At 35.8% G+C, this 17,958-nt stretch overlaps 1 protein-coding gene across 3 annotated transcripts in view; it reads right to left on the minus strand.

The window, feature by feature from the left end:
- LOC149786358 (transmembrane protein 135-like) overlaps positions 1–17,958 on the minus strand; it is a 352,299-nt gene that overhangs the window by 36,996 nt on the left and 297,345 nt on the right. For all 3 annotated transcript variants that reach the window (XM_089976786.1, XM_089976785.1, XM_089976787.1), the window contains exon 9: positions 3,519–3,686. In XM_089976786.1, coding sequence (XP_089832912.1) covers positions 3,519–3,686 — 168 coding nt within the window. The remainder of the gene's footprint in view (positions 1–3,518; positions 3,687–17,958) is intronic.

Here is a 17,958-nt window from a genome sequence, read left to right on the forward strand (position 1 = left end):
TTTAATAGTAGCCTGGAAGGAGCTGGGGTGGGAGAGGCCCAACTCGATCCCTATCCCTGTACCAAAGGGGCTCCAATGATGTAAACTATTCCTCAGGGACCAGCCACTGGTCAGGTTACTCCAATCTGAAGGAGGACCCTTCACCAGATCTGTTATATTTAATCATAGCTCTCCTTGTACCAGGTGGCTGGATCCTGTCACCAACAGGCTGAAAGGGTAATGCTCCATCATCATGGAGGGGCAGGTACAACTCACTCTCAGCTCACAATGAGCTGTGGACTCAATAGTTGTGGTACAACTGACTCTCTGCCCTATGGGACAGAGGAGGGTACTTAGAAAGAAGACAAAGACACTCTTCCTTCCCTTGTAGTTCCATCTGCATTCAGTGAGGTCCCAGACCTTGTCCAATTATATATTGCAAGTAGGACAACCATCTTTCCCTTTTTGCAGTCCATAAAAGCTAGGTAAGGTGCATGTCCCTTGTTCCCACACATCCCCACTCCTTAGACATTGCTGCAATGAAGAGCTGTAAACAAAATTTACAAATATTTCTGTATCTTTTTTCTTCTAAAAATATGATGTAATTGTGTGTCCTGTTTTCTTATTTTACAACATTACCTGAAGTAGCAAGAACTGACTTTCCAGGTGTCAGCCAATTACAGAATTAAAAAACCACAGAGGTTATAATACAAAATAACAGCACACTTAGCTAGTAGAGGAAAAAAAGTACTAAAACAACTAATAATACAAAAGCATTAATCAAAGATGACATCAACCATACCTATATGAGTACTGGGAACAAATAATAATAAAAAACAGCTTGGTAAGATTACTGAAAATAATAATAATAGGCATTTTATGCTATACTGACTTTATATGAATAAAAGTGTTCAATCACTAAAAAAAACATGTGAATCGCAATGACTGGTATGTGATTTCTTTATGTTGAATATGAAAGCACAAGTCAGATTACTGGAATAACAATTTAATCATTTGTACTGTCCTAAAACAAACTCAAGAATCATGACGAGGCTTCAGACAGGGAAATACAAATACCTCCCTGAGCGAGAAAAAAAAGAAATAAAGATAATATGCCATAAACCCTGGGGGGGGCGGGGGTAGTAACCTAAACATGAGGTTATGAAACATGTAACCAAACATTGCCAGAAATCTCAAGACAGCTTTTTCCAAACAGGAATAATACTATAGCTGAGGGTAATATATCTGAAAATGATGCATGTGATGAAACATGCATAAGTCAAGTTGTATGCTAAAAGGGAAAGCAATTTTCTACAAGGAACATGGTAAGATTACTGCCGGTTGGAGTACATTAAAAATTAAACAATACAAGAACTCAAAATACTAACTCAGCTGTTTCTGCCAGAACATAATTTTTTTTATCAGTCTCTCCTTTATGTATCTCACTGAAGGTCAAAGGTCAGCCAATTCTTAATTCAAAGCCTCAAAAGCCATCAGGGACCAAATCTGATCCCTTTATTACTTATAATGGCTCATAAAAAAAACATTCTGCATCTGGCCTTACTCCCCAGATTACAACAATAAAGTAATCAATGAACAGCTTTTTTGTTTTGTATACATGTTATCCTTCTTAAGTCAGTTAATTATAAATCACTGCACTGGTACAACGTCTCCAGTCCTCAGCAGACTGGTTCCTTCTGGATTTTCTAATGCAGGGATAGAATGCATACAAATGCATTTTTTTTAAATGCTTAAAAATCTTGTATTTTTCAAAAGGGTAATACCTAACATAAAACAGAATGTGTGGTAGAAAGCCTTTAAAACTATCTTTTGGTCCTACTGCTGTTATAATCACATGTATGCATTGGTCTGAGGAAAAAATATAGCTGAAACGGCAGCCCTTAATGATTGTTACATCAAACTGACGTCTTCTGACTTTATCTTTTGAGAAACTGCTGACATTCTCAAGTTTATGATATGATATTGGGAGCTGTAGTAGTGAAATGGTTAGCATGCATTACTCATGACCAAAAGGTGGGTTCGAATCTTACCATCAGACCAGTCTGGGTCAGCTACCTTGGTGTGTCCTTTGGCAAGGTACTTTAATACAATTGCTTTGGCACTAAATAAATTGTGTTGCTGTGCCATAAAGCACCAAACCAAATGGCATTATATTAAGCAGCACATTAGAAATGAAGTTATGCCACAAAATAGAATTTATCTGTGGACATTAGATATGATGTTATGCCACAAAATGAAATTTATCTGTGGACATTAGATATGATGTTATGCCATACAATCGAATTTATCTGTGGACATTAGATATGATGTTGTGCCATACAATGGAATTTATCTGCGGACATTAGAAATGATGTTATGCCACAAAATAGAATTTATCTGTGGACATTAGATATGATGTTATGCCATACAATGGAATTTATCTGTGGACATTAGATACAATATTGTGCAATACAATGAATTATCTGTGGACATTAGAAATGATGTTATGCCACAAAATAGAATTTATCTGTGGACATTAGATATGATATTATGCCATACAATGGAATTTATCTGTGGACATTAGATACCATGTTGTGCCATACAATGGAATTTATCTGTGGACATTAGATATGATGTTATGCCATACAATGGAATTTATCTGTGGACATCAGATATGATGTTATGCCACAAAACAGAATTTATCTGTGGACATTAGATATGATGTTATGCCATACAATGGAATTTATCTGTGGACATTAGATACAATGTTGTGCCATACAATGAATTATCTGTGGACATTAGAAATGATGTTATGCCACAAAATAGAATTTATCTGTGGACATTAGATATGATGTTATGCCATACAATGGAATTTATCTGTGGACATTAGATATGATGTTATGCCATACAATGGAATTTATCTGTGGACGTTAGATACCATGTTGTGCCATACAATGGAATTTATCTGTGGACATTAGATATGATGTTATGCCATACAATGGAATTTATCTGTGGACATTAGAAATGATGTTATGCCATACAATGGAATTTATCTGTGAACATTAGATATGATGTTATGCCATACAATGGCACTGCCATCTCACCTCTGTCTGCGTGGGTTCGAGTCTCAGATTCAGCCCATGTGGGTATGTGAGAAAGCTTGCCAGTAGCTTCTCGTGGGTCGGTGGTTCTTTCCGGGGTTTTCCCAGGTTCTTTCTCCACCATTAATACTGGCTGCCATGTATAGCCTATCTTGTGCTGAAAAATGGCGTTAAACCCTACAACAACAACAACGATGCCATACAATGGAATTTATCTCAGGATATTTTTTCTGAATGGTCTGAATTCACTTTAATTTGCTTCAAACATGTGATTTGGCATGTTCTGTTTTCATTACTGTAATCAACATTTATGTGCATATGTATGTAAAAACATACCTACTATACCTACCTACCAATCAATCTACATAAGTATATCACTAAATATCCATTCCACATGTGTGGCTCTTTTTAAAATGTTTGATGAATTGAAATGTTTACCCTGAAGATGGCAACAAAGCAACCCAGGAAAGCACCAAGTCTTAAGTTGTCTCGTTGAAATAAGGACTTGAGAAATGTTCCTGGATTCTTGAAGGTTCTTCCCAGTGATCCAAATAACTTGATGGCACCCTGGATTCCATAGCCTATGGCAAACATGCGTATACCACCCTATAAATAAAGGAATAAAAACACAAACTAGAAGCATTCGCAATAATATAATCTTCTGATTTAAAAGAGTCATTCAAATATGAGTACATAATGAATCAAGCATCATAGTATCATATTAAATTTCGACACTATGTCTTAGGTCATTGAGAGCTATCTCAAATACATGTACTATACTGACACATAGATGACTCCCAACCACCTATACTATTGGCTTATGTATGACACCCAACCAACTAGTACTATGTGTGTGTGTGTGTGTGTGATTTAGATTTTTAACATAGCTTTAAAAAAAATTCAGTCATATCGCTACAATGTCTGCAGTGTGGCAGTTTATAGTGATGTCTAGCACAGGGGCATCATGCCGCAGACATGTAGCATGATGTCCCACCCAGTCACATTATCCTGACACCAGGCCAACCAGTCCTAACACTAACATCTTAATGCTGAGAGCCAAGTGAGGCAGCTGTTATTACCATTTTTGTAAAACTTTGGTATGACACGGCATAGGATCAAAAACACAACCTCCCGCATCCAAGGCGGACGCTCTAAAAACTAGGCTACCAGAGCGGTAACTAGTACTATGTTAAGGTGTTATGTATATCTATATTTTTTGTAACTCTTGGTACATGACTGTACATGTATCTATATTATGTGTAATTTTGTCCATGACTATAAATTGTGGTTATTATATATAAAGAAGATATTACATACCTAATTTTGTACAAAGATTAAGATTCTTTTTTATGATATTACAGTGCCTGTATAACATAGGATTTATAAATAGATGTCATCTTTCTAACAATAAAACCTGTTTACAAGTTTGGGGTAATTTCTCATTTGCTGGTGGGGTCAGGTGAGTTCTTAGAAGAATAAAGTTATTTCCCATTTGATGGGTTAGGTCACATGAACAGGTATCGTGAAATATTAGACAGAGTAGTAAGATCTGTCACATGGAGTATATTGCGACACACAGGCATAATAGACTCTTGAAGGAATAATTAAGGAGAGAACTGAGCAGTCAAATTCATTCCTATTTTGGATTCTTGTTTCATGTGTTTAAATCAGTCTGCATATGTGTTTAATGTTATGTTTAGATAATTTTAGGAGACATTTGTTAGGATTATTCATTGGAATTAAAAAGTGCTCATTGTGCTAGAACATTATTCTGTGATTACTGTGAATTATTCAAAGGAGTTCTGGACAACACCATCATCATATGTACATATTAAAGATCTGGAATGATCTGAAATTCATTTGGAACATATGATTCTTTTAGACTTGAGTAGAACTTTTAAGGATTATTTTGGATTCAATTTAAAATACTTTAAGTTCCCCTGACATTTTCATTTTATAACTTTGATAATTAAATTATTTTTAATTTTTACAAAACCTGTTGGTTTTGCTTCTTTCTGTTACTTAGTTTATGACCACAGAGTCATAACAACTAAAATGACACCCATCTACCTAATAATATACTTACTCATGACACCCAACTTCTTAGTAACTATACTGGCTCATGTATGACTCAAAAACCTAGTAACTATACTGATCATGTATGACACCCAACCATCTATTAACTATACTGGCTCAAGTATGACACCCAAACATCTAGTAACTACACTGGCTCAAGTATGACACCCAAACACCTAGCAACTATACTGGATCATGATTGACACACCAAACATCTATTAACTATACTGGATCATGTATGACGGCCAACCACCTAGTACTATACTGGCTCATGTGTGACACCAAACTACCATCTACACTGGCACATGCATGACACCGTGACCCACCCATAGTGCAGATTCTGGTCTGTCATTACTTAATATGCCAACAGATATTCAACCAGATTCTTGCCTGTTCCCTTGAGATTTTTCCATAAAAGAGTCTGCAAAAATGCTTCCATAATCACTATTACTGACAGAAGGTACTTTGGTCCAACCTTGCACTAGCAAAACAACAAAAACATTTTTCACCTCCCAAAATATTTATAAAATTACATTTTACAATGAATAAAGCCAAAATTATACCATAAACATCAAAGATAATGTGAAAGATCATTTTTTAAAACAGATATCAATGCAGGAAGATACCAGTCAGCCAATTAAACTTTCAATGTTTACATTAAAAAGACATACTACTGTCATTATGATGTATTTGGTCACTTCATCCCAAGAGCCATTCAAATTCCATGTTCAAATTTCGAGAAAAGCATCATTCTCACATTACAAGGAATACACAGTGCTTTTTTTTTTACCACAGCCTCATTTAGCAAAGATCTCAAAGAGCCACAAAATAGGTCTGAGACTACAAAACATAAGGACAAACACATTTAATTCCACAGTTAATTTTAGGTAAACACCATAGACAACTAATATGTTGGCATACCTGGTGTCTTCACCATTTCCAGCTGACTGTGCATTATAAGTTGATAAATGGTACTGCATGACATGAGAATCCACATTTTCAGTTATAACAATCCAAACATAATTTCCTTCTAAAATTTAAACTTTAAAAAGTTTGAATCTGCATACCCATGACACTGATTTTTGAGGAAATGAAATAATTACATTAAAACCTGTCTTGAGAAACCACCACTATAGAAGACTGCCTGTTTTGAGAGACCAGGATCTCCATGCACAGATTTATTGATTATAGTGTTATGACCTGTAATGAGAGACCACATGTCTTTCATCACCATTATTTTTTTGGCAGAAGAGGTGGTCTTTCAAGACAGGTTCCATTGTATTTTTTGAGATCAGAGATCAAGCAGAGATAAGTTTTAAAAAATTATTACAAAATTATGGATAATTTTAGAGTAAATTTGAAAGTAAAAATGAACAAAAATGTGTTCAAAGAAAACAAATACCTCTCCCCTTTTTTACAGCACATGAATTCCCCACCTTAAATGCAAACTTTAACCGGGTATAATGAACGGACAATAAGGCTAAAAGACAACATTGATACCATATGCCTCTTACACACTCTTGCTGGGACAAAATCTCCTCTAGTCTATGTAATATGGACTGAAAGGAAGGTGTTACATCTTATGTCCAAACCAAAAATGAATTACACAGCTTATGGTTTAATATCAAAACATGGAACATACACCTCAAACTTTGAAACATTATATGAGACAGTATGACTTACATGTCCCTTAGTAACCTCTGAATTTAGCAGGAATGGAGAAGAATGACCTACGGTTTTAAAAATCCAAGACGTATAAAATCTCTAACTTTATTATCCCAAGCAAAAGTTGCATATTTGTTTTCTTTACTTCAAGGGGCCTGGTTTGTGCCCATTGAGATTTAACCATACAGTCTGACATAGCCTTTATAAGATGCTAACATGACAGATTATTGCAAAAAATGTAGTTAATACTTCTGAAAATAATGGCAAAATTTTACACAACTGAAAAACGATACTTCTCTCAGGCTATATTTCTTCATAAATTGAACAGGAAACATTTCATACTGTATTTTAACTTTCACTTTATTTAGTTAGGTTTTTCTTTTTTTTCTTTTTTTATAAATATATTTTGCTTGGCAGTTCTGTGATTTGTTTTGCAAGCATGAATGAGTACTCTTGACTAAATTATTGAAAAGTGGAGGACTTAACTGAAGTTGTCTCCCTTAGACCACAGAGCGCTCTAAGGCAGCTTGGCAGCAAACATACAGGTAAGTGTAGGGTGCAGACCTTGTTAAGGTAATTGAGAGCTCATGCCAGATGGTAAAGTAGCTATAAAACCATCAGTGCTGAAAGATTGTCAGACAGGCTGATTGGCAGCTGCAGGGGAAGAAAAACAAACCCAACAGCACTACCAGGATCAGTATTAGTTCTGTGCCTGAAGTTTGAATAGTTCATAGGAAACACATAGCAATGCACTTGTTCTGCATCTCTGTGGTCTCAGGTTTGAACACCTTGTTTTTAGTACATGCATGAGTGAAGATTGGTGGTTTCCTGCAGGTTCTAAAATTTCTGCAACCCAAAAGACCACCTGACTTCAACATCAAAGTTGTTGATAATTCATTGTAATAAGCAAGTCTGCAGCTATGTACCAATATCCCACCACATTCCTATACATGTATCCACCCAACCCTTCAGTCTATGCTCTGAGTGGGTCAATAAAAAAATCCTGACCTGTTATTCACATCTACAGACCACTCCCAGGTCATATCCCAACATTCTGAGTCTCAGTCTATAAACAGTGCTGGAAGAGTTGTGCAAAATATATGTAAAAGTTTCCCCGACCTGCACCCATAAACTCCACCCCAAGTGGATTGAATTTCTGAAACCATTGTGTATATTTACAGACCACACCAGATCATATCCCAAATTATGAAGTCACTATCTTTAATGTTATTGTAACAGCTGGGTGGCATTACATATGCATTGACACACATGTAGATGGGTAGGATAACTTAATTTTTTAATTCACACGTACCAAGATGGGCAGGATAACATTACATTTGCATTCAGATCCACAAAGATCTGCAGCATAATGTTATGAGTCTATATGCTGATGGGATGGAATTGAGTGAGACTAAGATCTGTCCCACTGGATATGTGTATACATTGAGTGACAGCATCTTTGGGACTAAGATGTGTCCTATTTGACATAATGCATATGCTGTGAGACATCATTGTGTGAGACTAAGATCTGTCCCACTGGATATGTGTATACACTGAGTGACAGCATCTTTGGGACTAAGATGTGTCCTATTTGACATAATGCATATGCTGTGAGACATCACTGTGTGAGACTAAGATCTGTCCCACTGGATATGTGTATACTCTGAGTGACAGCATCTTTGGGACTAAGATATGTCCTATTTGACATAATGCATATGCTGTGAGACATCACTGTGTGAGACTAAGATCTGTCCCACTGGATATGTATATACATTGAGTGACAGCATCTTTGGGACTAAGATGTGTCCTATTTGACATAATGCATATTCTTTGAGACATCATTGTGTGAGACTAAGATCTGTCCCACTGGATATGTGTATACACTGAGTGACAGCATCTTTGGGACTAAGATGTGTCCTATTTGACATAATGCATATGCTGAGAGACATCACTGTGCGAGACTAAGATCTGTCCCACTGGATATGTGTATACACTGAGTGACAGCATCTTTGGGACTAAGATGTGTCCTATTTGACATAACGCATATGCTGAGAGACATCACTGTGCGAGACTAAGATCTGTCCCACTGGATATGTGTATACACTGAGTGACAGCATCTTTGGGACTAAGATATGTCCTATTTGACATAATGCATATGCTGTGAGACATCATTGTGTGAGACTAAGATCTGTCCCACTGGATATGTGTATACACTGAGTGACAGCATCTTTGGGACTAAGATGTGTCCTATTTGACATAATGCATATGCTGAGAGACGTCACTGTGCGAGACAAAGATCTGTCCCACTGGATATGTGTATACACTGAGTGACAGCATCTTTGGGACTAAGATATGTCCTATTTGACATAATGCATATGCTGTGAGACACCACTGTGTGAGACTAAGATCTGTCCCACTGGATATGTGTATACACTGAGTGACAGCATCTTTGGGACTAAGATATGTCCTATTTGACATAATGCATATGCTGTGAGACATCACTGTGTGAGACTAAGATCTGTCCCACTGGATATGTGTATACACTGAGTGACAGCATCTTTGGGACTAAGATGTGTCCCATTTGACATAATGCATATGCTGAGAGACGTCACTGTGCGAGACTAAGATCTGTCCCACTGGATATGTGTATACACTGAGTGACAGCATCTTTGGGACTAAGATGTGTCCCATTTGACATAATGCATATGCTGAGAGACATAATTGTGTGAGACTAAGATCTGTCCCACTGGTCATGTGCATATGCTGACTGATGCTGTGTGACATTATGATCACTTGGCAAAGGAACAAGACATCACCATACATGTAACCAAAATAGTGCTTTTGTTTTAATTATTTACATTTTTCTGTTTTTAAAAATAATTTTACATTGATTACAAGCTCTAAAACTGTTCAAATTATGAACACACCTTTATGGTGTATTCCTAATAGTCTTCTGACAACAAAAATTAATATCATTAAAATTAATTATAGATTAACACTCTTTATGCAATATTAAATGCTATTCATGCAAGTTTCTGACTGAAAAATTAAATGTTTAAAAGGTTCTACCATTGAAAAATGTTGATGCCAACCAACATTACTGTAAGAGGTCACTATAAATTCTAAGAACTTCATTTTGAGTCCTGAAGCCAAGTTTTGTAGTCAGAGTGTTTCAAGAATTTTAAGGTCAGAAATCAAACTAAGTTTTACAATGTTATCAAAATTCAAAAATAGAAAAACAAAATAAAGCAAAGGAATTTCAAAGTTTTGTAAATCAAACAGATTTCAAATTAAAAAAGTAATACATATTTTAACCACCAGTTCATGCTCTGTGCATGAGGGTTTTAAGATTATAAAGAATGTGAGTAGAGGGTCGAGTAATAAAACAAGACAATGAAATATGGAAAGTAAAAGTAGGAGATTGGGGGGGGGGGGGCAAGTAACTTCTAAAAAAAATATATCAATGGATCTCATTACAGCGGTATCATCTAATGCCTTATGAATATTCATAAAGAAATGTTAGACTTTTAAAAATATATGCTGTTAAGTATCATTGTCATTACTTAATACCCTGTTAATAATCATATAACAATTTTAAGATTGACAAACTTATGGCAAGATCTACATTCCAATTAAACTTTTAAAAGAATAAATACTGTTAAAAGGGGTGGCATTTACTGCAGACATTTCTGTACAATATTTTTTTGAGCAGATAAAAATTCTCTACTGACATGCACAAAATGGATTCCATAACCAAAAGATTTCCATCCCAATGTCCTTTTTTTCTGACACTAAATAGTCTTGTACATGAACATCTAGAAGTAAATGTTTCACAAGAATCCAGTGTTTGAGTGGCAACTTGTAAGGCACTGTCTTTGTAAAGTCTAGTATGCAAACATTATGCTTATTGATCTAGGTTGTTGCTATTGTTGTTGTTGTTGTTGTTGTTGTAGGGTTTAACACCATTTTTCTGCACACGATAGGCTATACATGGCAGCCAGTATTAATGGTGGAGGAAGAACCCAAGAAAAGCCCCGGAAAGAACTACCAACTCATGAGAAGCTACTGGCAAGCTTTCTCACATACCCACATTGGCCGAATCTGAGACTCAAACCCATGCAGACAGAGGTGAAATGGCAGTGATCCATAACGGAGAGCGCTTTAGACCACTCCGCCACTCAGGGCCCCCTACTGATCTACGTATTTAACATAACTGTGTTATATGCAAATTGCAGTACATAGTTTATGTGTCTGCTAGTGCACCTGTACATAAAAATGAGAAGGACGACAGACATGATGACAGATCGTTTCTCAAGTCTGGACCTATTAGAGAATAATGTGTTATCCTCTCTAAATGAATTATTATTATTATTATTATTATTATTATTATTATTATTATTATTAATACTTCGACTTTTAAGACCATTTCTTGCAATCTAAGTATTTTTATTTTTATTATTATTATTATTATTATTATTATTATTTACCTGACTTACAAGAGCCCTCCTTCAAACCTAAGAAGTACCTTGTAACCTAATCAGTAGTTATATTAAAGCACATGGTATTTCACAGAATATCATACTTTTTTTATGAATGAATTATTACTTCATGTCAGTCCTGTACTATATATAGCTAAGACAAGTTTTGGAGTAAATATTTGGCTTCTCATAATGTGTTTTTAGAACAGTTTTCCATAATTAATACAAAATGTCTATGGCTTATTTTGCCATACCGTATATAATACCCATTTCTTTTCTAATTTCTTTTTCTTAAGGATTTATTGTAGATCTGCAATGTACTTTTAGGAAGAACAGAAGAGTTAATTTCAAATAAAGGAGGTAATTTCAAATATGATTTTAAAGGCACTGAGATAAAAGGGAATTAGTGAAGGTCTGGATGCCACTTTTATGAAAGAAATTGGTGGTAAATTAAAGTGAGACTTTAAAAGCATGGAGGGATTGATTGTGCTTTCATGAAAAAAAGGGATAATTTTAAGTGAGACTTTAAAGTATTGTATGACTTGATTATAAAGTGTGACCCCGCTATAACAGGGTTGTTGGGATCCATAGAACCCCACCATATTATAGATGAACTGTTATAAGTAACCAGGTCAGTTAGCTGAAGAAAATTGTGCATGTACCCAAAAATTTGTGGTGTGGTGGATAGGTGGTAATAAAAACGGGCACAAAAATATGTACTTTTTTGGCACAGTTACAATCTTATAAATCAAGGTATATTAAATGAGAAACACCTGTAGTGAAACAGAGATTGCATATATAATATTTCACTTTATTCAGAGAACCACTCATTGGTACATACTGGTGTATACTGTTTTTATATACAAGTCCAATGTATTGCATGAATAAATTATCAACATTGTGTACTCACCTGCAAATCTCATGACATAAATTGAATCCATAAGTAATTCCATCGAAAATATGCACAAACACAGATTTAAAATATTCAATAATTTTGTGACAGATCACTAAGTGTCTGAATTAAATGGAAAAAAAATAATAGCAAAATTATGTAACGAAAGAGGAAGCACATTTACTTTTCTGTATGTCCCAAGTTCAATAAACAGTGACTGTATAAATTTCATACTGCTTAGTTTTCTCATCCACAAATCATATTACTTTATTGTCTTTTGAAAAACTGATTGATTTTCAGCTGCTATCTGTTACTGTCACATTTGCCCTTGGCAAAGTCAGTCATATTCCTCAACTGAATAATTCAAACATAGTATCTTGCGTCTCCATCCATCTTAAAAGCACACTCTAAGCTTTGGACTGCTTCTGCTGCTGATGGTGGATTATCCTTTAACATTAAAAGCTTTATGTTTCCATGTCCTGTTATCCATTCTAAATGTCTACTAATTAACACTTTTACACCTATTCATTTCAACGACTTCAGCAAGAATTATTGTCAATCAACAATGTGGGCATTTTTGTAGGGAATGGACGACATTATTCACCATTCAACTGATTGCATCTAACAACAACCCAAGCCATGCACACATGTTGGCAGCTTTTGTTTTTTTTATTTTTCATACATTGTTGTCCCATAATTTAAACAAGTTTTAGCTCAGCAACTGACTTTTGACCAGCAATGTACTTAAATTAATTGATTATAAATTCAGGTGAGAATATTTTATCAACTACCACACTGTTTGTTCCCTGGTTGTGTATGCAGTTTAAAGAACAAACATATGTCTGATATTTTTTAACAACAACTGTATAGAGAATATATCAGACAAAAAAAAACAAAGAAGACTTAACGTCTTCATTGTTCATGGATCAGTAATAATAGGATTAACAATTAATAATAGGATTAACAATTATGAGCTGACATCTTTTATCAATAAACCAAGATCAAAGTTCTCAAACGGCCAACCACCGGTTCAGATGCTCATAGTTTGATGTTTATTCTGGAACAAAACTTTAAGAAAATGGTTAAATTTTCAAACTGTCAGAGCCATGCCACGAATGTTTTATATTCAAATTCATATGTGATGTCTCCCTGAAAATAATAATAAACTTTATACATGTTATTTTCATAATTATAAGAAAAAAAATTCCCATGTACAATAATACATGTGTATAAAATTTCAGAAGCCATGTCACAATCATCTTATTTTCAAATTCACACACACTCTCTTCCCCAAAATGATAATAAACTTTTAACTTGATATTTTTCACAATTATAAGAAATGTTTTTCGTGTACAAGAAAAATACATGTACAGTATATGATTTTGTTTTTCAGCCACACCACAACCTGTTATATCTGACTTAGTTTTATAATAGAGCTTGCCATAGCAGGGTCGCACTGTACTTTTATGAGGAAAAAAAAAGAAGGGGTAATTTCAAGTGAGACATTAATGTCACTGAGGTAAAGGGCATTTATTGTAGGTCTTGACTTTGAATATTATGGAAAAAAGAGCAGGTTACGGGGCAATTTCAAGTGAGATTTAAAAGGAACTGAGGCAATAGGATTTATTTGTAGTTCTTGACTATACTTTTATGAGAAAAAAAGAGAAGGGGTAATTTCAAGTGAGACATTAATGTTACTGAGGTAAAGGGCATTTATTGTAGGTCTTGACTTTGAATATTATGGAAAAAAGAGCAGGTAACTGGGCAATTTCAAGTGAGATTTAAAAGGAACTGAGGTAATAGGATTTATTTGTAGTTCTTGACTATACTTTTATGAGAAAAAAGAGCTGGTAATTTAAAGTCAGACTGTAAAGGCAATGAGGAAAATGGAATTTATTGTTATGCAGGGCTTGACTACTTTACAGATAAAAAAATGTGGGTAATTTCAAGTGAGACTTTAAAGACACTGTCATAAAGGCTTGCAAAAATTGGTTTCTTCAAAAACTTTGTCACAAGTCCTAGTGATTTTTGAAATTTCAATTAAGTAATTTCATAAATAACAAAACCAATCATAAACGCATAAGTCTTTAACTGAATTGTCAGGAATTCTTTCAGCAATAGATTTTTCATCATCCATGCTAGAACAGTTTCAGAAAAAAGAAGAAAAATAATGCTATGAGAATAAGTTGTTTAGCTGAAGGGAGGTATAGCCTGAGAAGACATGTCCAACACTGTCACATGCAAATCAACAAAATGAAAAACTAGGTATGGAAAACTCCTTACTGTATGTACTTGCCTATAAATGGAGACCAACTGCAAACTGCACAGACCCAGATCTGCTATTGCATAATGTGCTGGCAGATCTGGATCTGTGCAGTTTGTTAGGAGTAGTCAAAAGAACAAACAACACAAACCCTGATCTGCAGGTGTATCATGCTATGTCAGATCTGGATCTTCATCATTGCAGTTTGCCTGTACTTATAAGTGAGTACATATGGTACATCAGTAGAAACTTGGAGGCAAAATCTCCTGCAGTTTCAATTAAAGTGACAGAATGAAACACAGGTTCAAAAATTAATTTAAAAAACACTCAAACAAGCCAACATCATAACCATGTAACCTCAATGACTAAAGACAAGTTCTATTTAAAATATCCAGTAAACATTCTACTGCACATCCAAAGTTAACATCATTCTGTTCATCAAATTATAAATCTAAAATATTTTTTTTCTAGCTATTTCTAGTTTATAGCCGGTCACAAATGTATAGTCACTTGTGTTTTGAGATAAGACAGTGTTCCTTTCATCAAAGTAGAATTCATCACAGTTGTTAAAATGTTACCTAAAAATTAAATAATGATAGTTTCAGCTGCTTTGGACCCTTTCTAATATCTAAAGAGGATTAAATCACATTTACTTGGGTTCTGTCAATGGCTGGTTAACATCAAAAGATTCATACCAGACTAATCCATCATAGTTTCAGACATGTCTAACACAAGTAAGATCAATGCACATAAGAAACGGTCACAGCGTTGTATTTGCTAAATGCAAGTGCTTCCATCATCAGAAAACAAAATTCAGACTAGTAATTAAACCTTTTCCATGCATTTTATACAGCAAAACAACAGGACTGAGTATCAGACAAGGCTATAACATCTTCATTAATTCCTCATACAATTGTGCATATTCACCATCTTCTCTAGTCATTAGTTCTAAAGAGCCTACCATCTCTATACAAACCCTTGGCACACACATGGAGCAGAGCATACCACCTCGGTACAAACCTTTGGCACACAAAGTATACTACCTCTACACAAACCCTTGGCACAGAGGTAGAGCAAAATCTACCATCTCTATACAAACCCTTGGCACACATACCGAACATCATACCACCTCTATACAAACCCTTGGCACACGCATAGGGCAGAACATACGACCTCTATTTAAACCCTTGGCACACACATAGAACAGAGCATACCGCTTCTGTCCAGACCCTTGGCACACACAGAACAGTGCAAACCACCTCCATACAAACTGGCACACATGTACAGAACAGAGCATACTACCTCTAAACAAACCCTTGGCACAGACATAGAAGAAAAACTATCACCCCTATAGCAACCCTTGGCACACACATAGAGCAGATTCCTGTGGAGAACCATTGTCCCATGAATTATAAAAGGAGCTGTATTAACTGTGGCAATCCTACAACATGAATTAAGGACAATAACATCTTTTCCTACTGCAAGGTGACCACAGATTATCTGTAGTACAACAAATGCAACTGCACTAAGGCACAGCCTGTCCTCGAGGAACTAAAAACAATTAGAACACCTAGATAAGACCCAAAAAACTAGAATATACAAGGTGGTCTAAAAAGCCTAAGACCATCAGGCCCCGTTGGACAAGGCGGCAAAGTCTATCAAGATAGGAAACTTACTATAACCCCAAAATTAATATGTATAAGGTGGTCCAAACCCCAAGGACCATCAAGCCCGGATGCACAAAATGGTGCACCAATAAGCCTCAGAAAGTTTAAATAACCATACACAAAAAGGTGAACCCAGACCAAGAACCACCCTACACAAATCAGACTGAATGGATAAAGTTTAAATAACCCTACAGACAATCACTAAGCGGTCACTGGTGCAGTACTATCTTTAATAAAAATGACACAGAATATATCTCCAAAAATCCGTCAAGATGACAAATCATTAATCTTTTGGCAAGGGAGTAAAAAAATGTATACCCTGGATAAACCAAGGTGCCTTCCTAGTGAGCAGGCTCCTCCCTGACCGAACCTTCCTCCTCGCCACTGCCAAACATTAAATTAATAAACATGCATAGCACATATTAAATACATGAAGGGAGAGGCACATTTTCCTCTCTTCATGAAAAATTAATTAACCCTCCACACGGGAATAAAAACCTAGGTGTCCCGATGTGACGTCATAGTGGCGACCAATCGCTACTTGTCACATACTGCTTGGTTGACACCTAGCGCAGCAAATGCAAACTGAATTACTACCTTTAACTCGAGTGTGTGCTGGGTCTATCCCCACTCGAGTATAGTCTTACATTCAGGTTGCTAGGGACTATGAAGCCAGTATTATTGACCCAAGACCTGACGGCTCAAATTAAATAGTGCCTTTTATGCACAGTAATGCCTGGGGGATGAGGCTATAATTCCTTCCCCCGGGATCAATTAAATAGTCTGATTATGGGCAAAAACATTTATAATTTAAATGATGATGATGTTATTACTGAAACCGCTTGACAGAGCTTCAATATCTGCCATACCATAATGTTTTCTCTAAACTGTGTTCTATTTCTTTGTTGCAATGATTTGGCCACTGACAAACCAGCATTTCTTGTGTTGCACTTGAGGTCTTCAGTGTGTTTTAGATAATGCAATGTCACAAAATGCTTTGTTTGCATACAAATTACCACCAAAACACTTAAATGACAAGGTCATAATAAACACAAGGGAAGTGTGCCATCAGCTTGGATTTATTTCAACTTGCTCTGAATATTTATTCTGTGATTATTAAGTCAAAACCATGTAAGCAGTGGCAACTAAATCAATTATCATCTTCCACACAAAAGTCAGTCTGAGTATTTGACTTCAGACCCAGAGTCAAAGTAAAACCAGCAGATGTCAAAGTTCATATACAAGATACACACAAAAAAAGATATCACTCTGCTATTAGCTTGTAAGCGAAAGTTTTACATAACCCTCTGAAATTTATAATGAACCCCAGGGGGTCACTTCTGATCCCAGAAATTCCAGACTAAAGAAAACAGAGATATCATGTTACTCTCAAAAACCAAAGCAAAAATGGCTGAAACTTTTCAAGTGAATTTAACAAATAGTCTAACGCCATTTTTCAGCACACGATAGGCTATACATGGCAGCCAGTATTAATGGTGGAGGAAGAACCCGGGAAAACCCCGGAAAGAACCACCGACCCACGAGAAGCTACTGGCAAGCTTTCTCACATACCCACATAGGCTGAATCCGAGACTTGAACCCACGCAGACAGAGGTGAGATGGCAGAGATCTGTAACGGAGAGCGCTTTAGACCACTCGGCCACTCGGGGCCCCCTGAGTGGTCAAAGTAAACCACTTAAACTGGCATGACCATGTTGGGGATGCCAGGGGAAATGCTAAGCTCCACTGAAACTCTTGGCTAGCAAAGATGCAAAAATAGTGGCATAGCCTCTAAAAGGGATTAATGCTTATGTTTTTAGTATTAATTTTTTGTTTT

This window comes from Sinohyriopsis cumingii, chromosome 12 (genome assembly GCF_028554795.1).
Source record: "Sinohyriopsis cumingii isolate HCF-2022 chromosome 12, ASM2855479v2, whole genome shotgun sequence".
NCBI classification, from domain to species: domain Eukaryota; kingdom Metazoa; phylum Mollusca; class Bivalvia; order Unionida; family Unionidae; genus Sinohyriopsis; species Sinohyriopsis cumingii.